This window comes from Pisolithus orientalis (genome assembly GCF_024613125.1).
Source record: "Pisolithus orientalis strain OTSU chromosome Unknown F5J12scaffold_38, whole genome shotgun sequence".
In the NCBI taxonomy this organism is placed as follows: domain Eukaryota; kingdom Fungi; phylum Basidiomycota; class Agaricomycetes; order Boletales; family Pisolithaceae; genus Pisolithus; species Pisolithus orientalis.
The window spans coordinates 230389-242672 of NW_026260819.1; the positions used below are offsets into that span (position 1 = coordinate 230389).

General features: G+C 49.9%; 4 protein-coding genes across 4 annotated transcripts; 2 read left to right on the top strand and 2 right to left on the bottom strand.

Annotated features, from left to right (window-relative positions):
• Window positions 1-1027: 1027 nt before the first annotated feature.
• F5J12DRAFT_725862 (kinase-like domain-containing protein) lies at window positions 1028-1946 on the bottom strand (the record flags this gene model as incomplete). Its single annotated transcript, XM_051741671.1, has 3 exons — window positions 1028-1501; window positions 1555-1644; window positions 1698-1946. Coding segments are annotated over 3 exons (813 nt in total), but the record flags the coding sequence as incomplete, so codon positions are not given.
• A 6304-nt stretch (window positions 1947-8250) lies between these two features.
• On the top strand, window positions 8251-9643 carry F5J12DRAFT_772802 (uncharacterized protein; the record flags this gene model as incomplete). Its single annotated transcript, XM_051742272.1, has 5 exons — window positions 8251-8433; window positions 8454-8512; window positions 8565-8794; window positions 8852-9048; window positions 9116-9643. Exons 1-5 carry the CDS (start codon window positions 8260-8262, stop codon window positions 9641-9643), a joined length of 1188 nt encoding a protein of 395 aa, XP_051596487.1. The 5' UTR covers window positions 8251-8259.
• Window positions 9644-9984: 341 nt separating this feature from the next.
• On the bottom strand, window positions 9985-10686 carry F5J12DRAFT_854432 (uncharacterized protein). Its single transcript, XM_051746629.1, has 3 exons — window positions 10406-10686; window positions 10333-10347; window positions 9985-10293 (listed from the first exon to the last, which is right to left on the bottom strand). The coding sequence occupies exons 1-3, from the start codon at window positions 10460-10462 to the stop codon at window positions 10039-10041; spliced, it is 327 nt and encodes a 108-aa protein (XP_051596488.1). The 5' UTR covers window positions 10463-10686; the 3' UTR covers window positions 9985-10038.
• Window positions 10687-11017: 331 nt separating this feature from the next.
• On the top strand, window positions 11018-12278 carry F5J12DRAFT_725891 (uncharacterized protein; the record flags this gene model as incomplete). The annotated part of the gene is made up of 8 exons (XM_051741676.1): window positions 11018-11113; window positions 11175-11186; window positions 11242-11309; window positions 11362-11430; window positions 11541-11706; window positions 11767-12042; window positions 12097-12188; window positions 12239-12278. 8 exons carry the CDS (start codon window positions 11018-11020, stop codon window positions 12276-12278), a joined length of 819 nt encoding a protein of 272 aa, XP_051596489.1.
• Window positions 12279-12284: the final 6 nt, after the last annotated feature.

Genomic DNA, 12284 nt, shown 5'->3' on the forward strand with positions numbered 1-12284 from the left:
CATGAGTAGTGAATAGTTTGCAGCAGAGCAAGCCCCGTGCAAGTCCTAAGATATTGCAGGGAAGCATAGATACTACATCATGGCGACTGTGAGAATGTGTGCTCGGAACGATGTGAGACCATTCAGAGTGGTCTGGGATTGTAGGAATGTGGGCGGCAGAGAAGTTGGAAAGAAATGTAAACATAGGGAACACGGGTGATGTTCAGGGCTGTCGAGTGCGAAAGCCAGAATCTGGGTGCAACGAGGCAGGGAGGTGAAGGAATTGAGGTGGGCCACACAGAGAATATACTTTACGGGTCGTGTGGAGAGACAATTTCGAACGACACGGTCTTGGGTGTTCGACACAACAGACGACTAATCCACTTCCTAAACGTCTTCTTTGCGCCGATTGACGATGACCCCATCACCGTCGCAGGTTCAGTCACTCGGAATTGGTGGTTGGCCGTATGCACCTCCAACTCCTTTTCAGTAGTCGTCGTTGGGACCTGTACATAATCCTGAAGATGTTCAGGTGCCAATCTTTCTGGCACGTCGGAGTCCTCGATTACAAATCTTGACCTGCGTCTACGGGCTTGGCGCATGGTACAGCGCTTAGGTATATGCATCGCTGCACATACCAGACTTTGCGCTCGATTCAAACCCATGAAGCACCGACGTAGGCGCGACGGGATTTGCTTGTGGTCCTCCTCCATCGAGTCGGACATCCATGTATACCATGGATAAGGATCACGACAAGGAGAATATGTCTCCCCATGTGTGAAGTGTATCGATCCAAGCATATCGGCGCCGCGGTCTTTATTCTCTTTTCGGGTGAACCGGGGAGGTCGCGCGCGGCCAGTACGAATTGCATCCCAGTCCCTGTTTCGCGGATGATTAGTCACAGAAATGGAATCGCGGGTACACGACATACACTCCATCAAAGAATGCAGATGTGATCATCTGGTTATATCTTGGTCTGCAGTTTATATTTTTATCTAACATCTGTACGAACGTCAGGCATGCATCACTGCCAGCAAGGTGCGCTCACTTACGCCAAGTAGCAGCATACGAGCTGGGCGCGGCACGGCATAGGACGGGACCTGCGTGCGGCAGATGCCATGAACCAGTTCATCCAAATCTCTTGCCCTGTGCCAGGGTGTCTATGCAATATGCGGTTAGTGGGTCGTCTCACTTCCAGCACCAGCCTACTCACGTGACCTACGAGCATCTCGAATATTGTGATGCCTGCTGCCCAATAATCGACCGAGAACCCATATTCAGCATCCTTCAGCATCTCTGGAGAAAGAAACTCGGGGGTCCCGCAACATCCTTCGGCGAGGTACGGAGCCCGAGACAGCGGGCCGTTGTACCCGTAAGGGTGGGTTCCCCCAGACACCTCGAATAACTTGGCGAAACCGAAATCGGAGATCACTAAATGCCCCTTTTCGTCGATCAATAGGTTCGCGGGTTTGATGTCGCGGTGCATAATACCCCGCGCATGTATTTCGTGCAGTCCGACGAGCTATCATAACACACGTCAGTCGCTCTAAGCTAAAGGTTGAACAAAATACTCACCAGTTCGGCTGCGTAGAATCTGGCCAGTTCTATCGGCAGTATTATCATGGAGCGGAGCAATTGTTCTAAGTCGCCTCCGGTCTGGATCTCCTATTGTATAAGGTCAATGGCGGAGATGTGGTGCGTCGCGGGAAGCCACGTACCATGACTAAGTAGAAGTTTTCGGAATCATGGAAGCTGGCGGCCAACTGAAGGGCATGCCTGTTTCCGGAATTTCGGACCAACGCCTGTTGTTCCATCAGAATAAATTGGTCCGGAAGCCAGTCGTCTCGGCCCTTTTTGATAACTTTGAGGGCCAGGTGTTTTTTGCTTACGCGGTCCCGCACTTTCAAGACTTTGCCGGTCGCCCCCCGACCGAGCTCCTTGAGAATCTTGAACTGGTTCACGTCAATGTTAATGGGAGCAGGAGTGGGTGTGTCGTTTATGAGGGACCTGATGATCCTCGCCTATAATGACGTCGGTCAATATCCAAAGTCCGCAGCGACAAACAGCGCACCTCCATTTCCTCTGGCGTCAACGTTCTCGCATCCTCGACTTCTGAGTCGCATTGGGAATCAGAGACGTCACACGATACATCCTCGTCCCCTGGAGAAGCTTCGTCGAGGTGGCTGACGGAGTATGCTTGGTCATCCGATTCATAAGACACAGGCCGACTGACGCCTTCGGAGGTCGTACTTGAAGATGGGGACGAACTGATTGTCGGATAGCGGATGACGATAGGCGCGGGAATGGATGGTTGGACATTACTAGACGTTGTGTTCGCCTTCGCCTTACACGCGTCGCGCTGTGCGACGACGACAACGGGAGCCAGGCAACTCGAGGATCCATTCGTAGAGTGTGGGGTGACTGAAGGGTCCAGGGAGGCTCGCGACCCCCCCTTCGCCTTATGAACGATGCGGGACAAAACCTTCGTGAGGCCCTGTCGACGCCGACGAGGTCAGCGATCATACTCAGAGGGGAGGAAGCAACTAGCCTGCTTATCCGTCAAGCGCTCGCTTGCGTTATCATGACAAAAAACACGGAAAATACTCATTGTGATGTATGGGTGTAGGTGGTGTGAAGTGAAGTGACGGAGTCAAAGTTAAGGGGACAGTTGACGGTGTTTGTCTTTTAAACCCCTGTGATTTCAATCCAGTCCGGTCAGCCACCAGACTCGCATGGGGAGTCTCCCATCTGTTCGCATTTAGTGGGGTAAGCCAAAGGCCTTACATGACCACTAAATTGGAGTACTCAGCGACGTTCACGAGCGTGTTCGCTACGCTAGTTATGTTTAAGTGGAAGTCATGCATGAAATAAACGAATGATTGTGAAGCCAACCGGCGTGCTGAGACTGAAATCTTTCCAATGTTCCGTGCATCCGACCCCAAAACCTGAGATTTCTCATGCATGGATTACGCACCGCACGACTGGAAAGAACATACGGACATGAACGCATCCAACACACTGTGCAATAGGGCGTTTGGCGTGCCACATTACCCAGCGTTATATTTGTTGGGTACGCCAGTGGAAGACGGCAGTAGTCAACTTTTTGTGACATACCTGTCCAGTCAGTCACCGACATGTCGAGACGCATGCATCGTCCCCACATTACCCTTGGAAAATCACCAGTAGCACGACGCGTGTTATAATGGGTCATCGAATGCACAATACCGGGAATGAGACTCACCTTCGACAAACCTCCAGAAACTTTGAACAACCGCGTCAGCTTGTGACCAAGCACAGAAGGTGATCGATCGGTACCATCGTTTCTCAACGTCGGGGACAATGGCGAGTTATCGGACCCTCCTTGGAATCTTTCCCAACACAGCCATAGAAGAAGACTGTTCGATCTCAAGTTAAAGGACGTCCGTAAATCTCCTGGGATGTTGCGTACCTCACTTGCCGACGGTCGTTGCGCTCTGCAAGTTGACCACCGAAGGACAATACATGTACAAACACACCCTTGGTGTGAAACGAGAAAAAGGGGGAAGAACCAGCCTACTTGGCCAGAGATTTGATATAGCCGTAACGGGTCACTACGACCTATTAACAGATCAAGCCATGACGTCCAAACTTCGACGCATGAGGAAAACTTGCCTCGCACTGGTTTTCCTTTCCCTTTTCGAACACCATTCCTTCCCGCAGTTCCGTCCAACTCTGCGGGGTGTGACAAAAGAGCCTGGTTCTGGAGACAACAATCCAGCAAGAGCATATACGAGATGAACTTGTTGCTCTTCAGTGAATATATGCATGGAATATGACGCATACATGATGGAGCAGTGACCATGAAGGGGATTGAGCGACGTCAAGGTTGACAGGTCAGGCGGTGTTTTTAGTTTGGTCCCACAGGTGATAGGTGCGACAGAAAGCATCTCCCGGGATAAAGTGGCCAGTCCACATGTCTGACGTCCTGAGTAGGAAGTGACTTAGCTCCAGGAATTCTGTCATTGACAAATGATCAAAGGCGACGCGTTCACGCAAGTGCGACGAGGATTCCCTATCTTTCGTGATACCCGACAATATAATGCCGCGGGCGGGAAAACCATCAAATCAGCTCTCCTCGAGTCCACCAGGACCTGCCCATTCCATGTCAGTAAAGTTGTGCATGTACCACCCTGGAGAACTTACAACAGTATCTGAGGTCGAGAAATAAAGCATCTGGGCGCTCATGGCCTATTGCTAATATGTCCTTGTACACAGGTAGGCTCATGATCCCCACCCTGGAACACGCGTGAATTTCAACCAATCTATGAATGGCTTTGCTTACTTTAAGAACGCAAAAAGATATGGCACAACCTACATATAGGGCTAAACAGAGCACGGTAACGTAGTCTGTTCCTACTCGGTTAACTAGCCAACCAGTGATAGGCGACGCTGCAAGAAGAAGTCAGAAGGTGTGTAGCCAGATGAGATTTGACTGACAGATCAGAGCTGGTATGAAAGCAGCGAGGGTACAACAAACCAGATTGACTGGAATCAAGGCCCCATACAGCTTGTAAGTGCAATGGCAAGGTAGGCTCTTCCATGCTATTCACCACACTGCCGAGAAAATGAGTCGTAAAACTGAGAAATGTAGATGATATTCACCAAGGCGGTCACAGTAAATGGGTAATGACAGAAAGCAGAGAAGAAAGCTCCGCACAAGGGCAGGCTTTGGAATCTTGTAACATCCCAGCCAACGATTTGGGTGTGATGAGTCCAAATTCCAAAACATTTGGTTGGTTAGATATCGCTGTCGTCACTACCAGGACAAAGTTGATGGAGTGGAAGTCAGTCAATTAGGTGGATGATAGGCAGCCAATGGGTCGACGCCCCATGCGATAGTTTCATGTCTTTCGGTCACGAGAGAGGGGCAAGCAAGGAGTTCCAATGCCACCCACATTGGTCTGAAAATGAACGGTCCACCAGTGGCCACATGGAAGCCAATACGAGAATGAAGTGGACCCCCCACAGGGTCGTGCCAAACATTCCCTCCGGACTAACTCCGGACATCCACAGGGCTGCCAGTCCGGAACGGGAGAGCGTTGCAAAGGATGTCGCAAATTTATTTGGTCCATTGTCACGTGCCCCCATTGTAAGCAGCGTGTAATGGACCACTTGCCATTATAATGGTCAGGTTTGGCTAGATTATAGCAAATATGTGATATTTTATCTAAGATATAGTGCGAATGTGTAAAATATTATGTACAAATACCCATTTTTGGCAATCTTTCAATGACACATGGGTGGCGGCATGGCTTATAACGGAAGTGTGAACAGCCACCCTTAACATGTATTATAAGGTTCTTATCACGTGCCTAAGAAATTTGCGTCTCACAGACCAGGACTTGCTTACGCGTCCTGAAATTACATAGGGTGCACGATTTTCCCAGTACGAGCGCGACTTTTTAGGCCACCCGTACGACGTTGCTAGTGACTTTTTTGTGGATGGCCAAGCAGTGGCCAAGAAGCCCAGCGGAGTTGCTAAGTGCAGTCTGAGTTTCAAAATGCGGTGATGCATCACTCTGATGCCGGATTTGCCGTTGTGGAGATCGAATATTGATAGTGAACGTCGAAGCTTTGAATTCGACTCCGATCGCCGGTCTCGCATTACTCGAGTGAATTGTTGGTGTATGTTGTGACCGAGTGTGTTTGCATCGAGCACCGGCATACGGCAGTGTCAGTTTGTGGCGTACCACCGAATCTATGGGTTACTAGCGATAGCCAGTCTATGGATTATGGGCTGTGACAGAAGTAACCAAGGGACACCTTGCTGAAACGAACGGGCACTGTTCTGTACATGGAAGCGGACAAGACTGTGGAGTTGGACACAGTGCCGCGGTTATCCATATAGTATGCAAGGCATACCGGACGCACCAACGCAGTGCTTGATTACTGGGTAGTGATTCAGAGGTCCGGTCATTAGAAAAACATGGTAATTTTTAGACAGAGGGGCCGCAGTATCAGATGTTTAGAAGCGGATCCGATCGATTCATATGTTTGACCTTCTAAAGATTTAAAAAGCTGGAGAGATGGTCGAGGAGAATCAAAAATCAGAAACCACGCAGCCCTTCCATTCACAAAGCCTACACCCTTCTGAATATCCAATATGGTCTTCCACACTCACGTCACACTCGCTGAGGACTATGACCTCGCCCAGTCTCAGATTGACGAGTACCAGAACAATGTCTGTTGCCCACTTGTGCTGAACGGCACCGCCTTTGCTGACGTATATCGCCCAGGGCCACATCCTGCTCAGGAACGTCATTCCTGAATCGGAGATCCTTGAATTGCACACTGCTGTCTTGCGAGCCCACGAAGCTCTCAAAGCCGAAGAGGAGGACTTCCAGAAAGCGTTCCGCATCACCCAAAACCTATGGGAAATTAATAATGTCGTGCAAGCTCACGTCTTGTCCAAGCGTTACGTAGGTGCGTTCGTGATGATCAGGCACCAACCTCACGCTCACGGTGAAAGATAAGGAATCGCTGCGAAACTGTTAGGCTGCCGTGACGTGCGGATTTACCACGACATCACCTTCTTCAAGGACGGTCTTGGTAAAGGCCAACGGACACCGTGGTACCAGGACGGCACTACTGGTGAGTGACCCCCTTTCTGGCTTGTAGCCCTGAGCGTGCATTGAGCTGTACCCGTTATGACAGGCCACTTGACATGGAAAAGGCCATAACCCTTTGGGTTCCGCTGATCGATTGCCCTGTAAGCATGGGTCCTATGTCGTTTGTGTCGGGTTCACACCTCAGTAGACATGCTGAGCATCTGCCGATTTCTGACGAGAGCGACGAATATATCAGAAATCTGGTCGAGAAGGAAAACCTTTCCGTGCACCTCGCGCAACACATGAACGCAGGGGATGCAACGTTGCAAGTATCTCACTCCCATCTGTCAGGAATCAAGCTTAGCACAAATCTTATAGCCACTCGTGCTGGACATACCATATTGCGGCATCTAACACGACGGAAAACACTAGATTTGTTTTCGCTATCGAGTACTACGACGCCGATGCAACGATTCCCCTGCAACCGCCAACCAATGAGTGGCATGCTGCCAACTTTGCCAGGTGGTTCCCTGGGGCTGTACCTGGGGGGCCTGTGGCTACTGCAAAGAACCCTGCCATTCTTTCTCCTGTGATTGATGGAGCCATTGATACTGTACCTGCTTCTTAAGGCTGGCGTGCAGTAGAATTCCTTCATTAAGTAGATTGGTTCAGAACCATCAGTAGACCACTTTGTGAGCTGGTAGTCCTAGGAAATCTGTCCAGTGCTGGACAGCTCTGGACAGCTCTGGCCAGCAAAAGTGATTTACTGATGACCCACTACCATAACAATCCCATTTGGGAATTAGACCCTGACACATACTCCAGCAAATGTGGTTGCCGTCAGGCTCCTTGCTAATAGATACAGTACAGTAGTACGTCACTCGACAGAGTGTATTTGTACGTATTTGGTTGACAGTTTTTCAAACCCCACCTAACGCAAGCTGAAGTCTCTCATACCTCTAGCAAGGATGGGACGGAACCTGGGTCGCCCTCGGAAGCGGGGAGAATGGATTGCATGTTACATAAATCTTGCGGCCTCTGCCATGCTGCCACACGCTACAGTAAGAGCAGCTTTCTACTGCACCTCCAAGGCAATTGAAACAGTTATTTTCGAGTGAATGTTGAACATTGAGTACTTTACCTGCGCTGCTGATACTCGCTGTACTGGGCGAAATTTTTGAGAGCAATCTCGCTTTCGCTTCAGTGACACCGAGTTCGTTGTAATGCCCATGCTAGGATTATCGCACATTGTAGGTCTGAACTCCGTCTGATATTGGACTCGCAATTTGAAGTATGGAGAGTCAGGTTGCGGGCTCTCGACTTCACCCTGCCGTCCGTAAGTAACATCTGTCATGGGTTGGACATGGGGAGTCATCATTACATACTATGCTTTCGTCACAGGCAGCATTGCTATCATGCTTGCCAGGTCCTAGACGCTCAGCACTGACTGAGTCTAGCGCCTGTAGGCTGTCAACTTGGCAGCCGCATTAAATTCTGCCTGTTTTGACTCAGGGTCCATGTCCCCCGCTCTTCCCCTCACCTTCCCTGCTGCATTGTACATTATGGTAAACCCAGAGGTGAGCCTAGTTGTGGTACAGAAAGCAAGCAGTAAGTTGCATTGACTGCCGTGTTTCTCCTCACCAAGCCTAGTTGATCAAGCATACAATTAATAGCGGGAATAGCGGTTCTGCAGATGATCGGATTGCTGTTGGCCGTCTTTCGGTTCTGGTTCCGGTATCGAATACAACGGCTGTGGTGGGAAGACGCTTGGACGTTTGCCGCCTTCCTCTTCGCGATCATTTACCCAATGGGAACTTGGTTGTATGTGCATTGTGGTACACAACACATTTGGTGCTTCGGAGGACTGGTCTGACTTGATTCCCAGAGAAACCGACCTCGACGGTCGGGTTTTGGATATCCAGTTTCTCATTCAACCCGGTGATATGGTACGACGTAGTTTGTCTCCGACCACTGCAAATCTGATATAATCGTTTTAAGGCTCGTGCGCCACAGTACATTATTCTCGGTGGCACGAATTATCAATCCGTCCCTGACACTGCGAAGAATGGTGCTGGGAATAGGCTTGGTATTTTTCCTGTTGTTTATCTCCTTCATGGCGGGAAAACTGTGGTACTATTGCTATGACTTGAGCTGGACGAACAACACGCTGTTCTTTGGAAACCCACTCCTCCCTTTGAGCACTAGGTTGGCTATCTTTGAACTGACGAGTGAGTTTAACTCGTCAATACCCATTGCTTACCTTCCCCTCTGACAACGTTACGCAGCTGATCTCGTCACCGATGCAATCCTTATTACTCTGCCCATAAAGCTCCTGTGGAGCGTCAAACTACTGACTCGACAGCGACGGATGATCCTATTGATTTTCGCCTCGGGCATCATGGTCACGCTCGCTGCTATTTTCCGTGCCACATGTCAACTCTTGGACCTTAGTCTGATTATCAATCTAGCCATGGATGTTGAGGTGAGGACATACCATGAAATGTATTCCCTAATCAATCCAATAAATTACTTATTTTATTGACTTTCAGGTCGCATTGTCTAGCATCATGTGCAACTTACTCGTTTTCGTGACGTTCCTCTACCGTTATGGCCTTTCAGCTTGCCACTCCCCCTCGACCATATTTGATGAGGACGATGATTATACCACGCCGGACCGACCACGCCAGACCACCCAGTTTCTAACGACAGTCGAAGTAGTCAGCTTGGGGTACTACTCTTCAGAGAACGTGGGGTCTACATGGGACCGATGGATGCATGAGCAACGCACCCTCTGGCATGTCAGACACACACATCTCCTCAGAACAGGGATCCGAAAAAACGTGGAGTTGATACCATCTTATCCCCACTCATGTCTGCCGCCTCTCCCTAATTTATTTATCCACTTTGACCTTGACATGCGACTAACTCTTGGGGTTTTACCGCACATTATCACATACCTACTGTCCCTCTTTGCGGCACCAGCGTATTGCCTCGATAACTCTGCGTTCTTGGATGTATTCAAACCCATATCACACATTAATGAGCCCGTCCCTCGTGATCTTGAGTGTGAAATCTGAGAGGCGTTCAAACAGGGGTTGATATGTGAGCTATATATGGTAGTATGTAGTTTAGGCATCGTGACCAGTAAGGATGATATGCGGTCCATCCTCCAAAGCTGCCACTCACGGAAATTTACGATGTGTACCCTGGGTTGCCTCGCCGTGTCGCTCTTTCCCTAGCAATCCTACCAACGTTAGGGGGGACTTATGCAGGTCATACGACCAACATACTTGGCATGAAAAAATTTCCAGAGCGATTGCCTCAGGCAAATGATATCGCATTCTCCAATCTCGCATCGCATCACTTACCCATCTACGAGGACGACCGAATCCAAGACAGAAGACCTACCAGCAACACCTCCTTCATTACTTTCTACACTTTTAGTCCTCGCTAACCACCCTGCATCCCTCATTCACGCACACCAGTCTCGCGAGACAACAAAGCCCATCCGAAGATATTCAACTCGGAAATCATCATCTCGGAGCGGACCGCCTTGTTCCCTCCTTTCGGTCCTGAAGTTCCCCCCAACGCGAATGAGGTGGGGCCCTACGCCCCGTGGAGGGAGAATCAACTGCATAGCAGTCCATGCCTCCCGATCTTGCACGGGAAGCATCTCTAAAAACGGTGGTATATCTTCCTTGTATACGTTACTCCCACCACCCTCACGCTGTGGTTTGAGCACGAGTCAGCCAGCCAGAGCACGCACAAGCTTGGTGTTCCTCTGGGCTCGTTCTTACTCTGTTGTATATATAGAGTATAAGATGATAGGTGGGAGACACAAACAGACTAGAGTCGTCCAGCGACCACATCGACATCCACGCCTCGCGCGTCTGCATCGCGTATGAACCGCTTTATGACTGAGAAATTCTTGAACTTTCTTCCCACCTGCGAGTTGGAGAGGGATAATTGGACATTTGGTGGCATCGTTTCGTTCCAGAGTGAACCGCGTAGCGCAATGTGTTGTTGTAGGTAGTCAGACAGAGCAAAGCCAGGGCGGAAGTAGACAGTGCAGGGGATCTCCAAACTTGGTTCGGACCCTTGTGCAGTGGGAGGAGAGCAGAGACGGCAGCACAAGCTGTCGGTCCGTAAGTTCCCACGGCATCGCCACTCTCCGCTCAGCGGCATTTCCTTTCCTGGAAATTCCCACGGCATCTATCAGTGGTCCCATTCCACAGTACCCAAATACTGAAGATTCTTGCTTGAAAGTTGGAGATATCATCGACGGGAAGTCAGGCGTGAAATCACTGGTACCGCCTACTGTTTCAATATTAATTCAGGCCCATCATGACATGACGTTAATCCCTTTCTTGTTTCCCACATCAGTCCAGGTACGGCGGCTGGTTGTGTTGTAGAGGAACGTGGCACAAAACTGCGATTCTCCCTCAGAGATGATGGTCGACAGCAATCGGTCCCACCGTATCAGTGGGACACTGGGAAACCTCCAACTCTCCATGCGAGCAAACTATGATCAGTACGGCGTCGACAACGTACGCGATAATCATAACACTATCAGATAGATCTGCACTTTTGCTCACATGTCATACGTAGTACTACAGAAAGGTCCGTATGACAGTACCGAGCCCACACATCACCACTCGACCACCCATCCTAATAGGTAGGAGCAACATATCGAAACCCCCATTTCCCTGGCGTTCGCGCCTGTTTATACACTTGGCTTGATAGGTGCGTGCCCGTGAGTAAAGATAGGAAGACAGCTTTCTGATCTTCCGCTCAGATGGTGGGCCCATGAACGTGGAACCGTTAGAACGAGACCACCCCTGATATTTGACATGGCATGTGGTAAGTGTTCGCGTCTATCATCATATTTCCATGGTCAACCCAACGTCGTTCGTCAGGCAGGTCTGCAACCCATCTCCCCTGTCTCAAACGTCGATACTCATTAGTAATTTATAGTGGAGAAGTCACAGTCGCTGCGTACGAATGGTGGAAAGGCGCAGGTTCGAAACGAAAGAGCCGAGCCCCCCCTTTGGGGGGAAACATCGGCGCAAACTCAAGCGGTACCTCGAATCCGAGTAGTTTTCAACACCCACCTGACGTTCACATCATGGCCGCCGATCCAGTAAGTGTGGGATCCCCGATGAAATGACCATAACAATCCTCACTTGGGGATGAACACCAGTACACAGTTGAGGCATACCTAGAACGTACGACGTTGCCTTGTGCACCCCTTACATTCATGGAGATCGCACAGGGTGCCTTACCGCTCGTCATTTCATCCTTTAACTCCCTTCGTGACGTCTCGGACTCACAAGCTTCAGCCCCGAAAATGGATATGGTAATTTGCTCATTCGCGTTGCACCTGGTAGAATCACCCTCCGAGCTGTTCGCGTTGCTTTGGGAGCTAAGCGCAAATGCACACTGGCTTGTCGTGCTTGCTCCTCACAAGAAACCCGAGGTGCGTGCATCTTCACCGATCGTTGCAGCAGCCACCCACACTCGTGAGATCTAGATTAAAGATGGTTGGGGTTGGGCCAAATGGGATTGCGAGACCTGGTCTCAATGCCAAATGTCCGATCGTAAGGGAGACTACGTCTTGGAGAGGTGAGCGGTATTTTGTTTACAACCCTTCACACTGGTTCGACCAATTCCAGGGTGCATTGTCGGATGTACCGCAGTGTCAATGTTTTGTGATAGTAG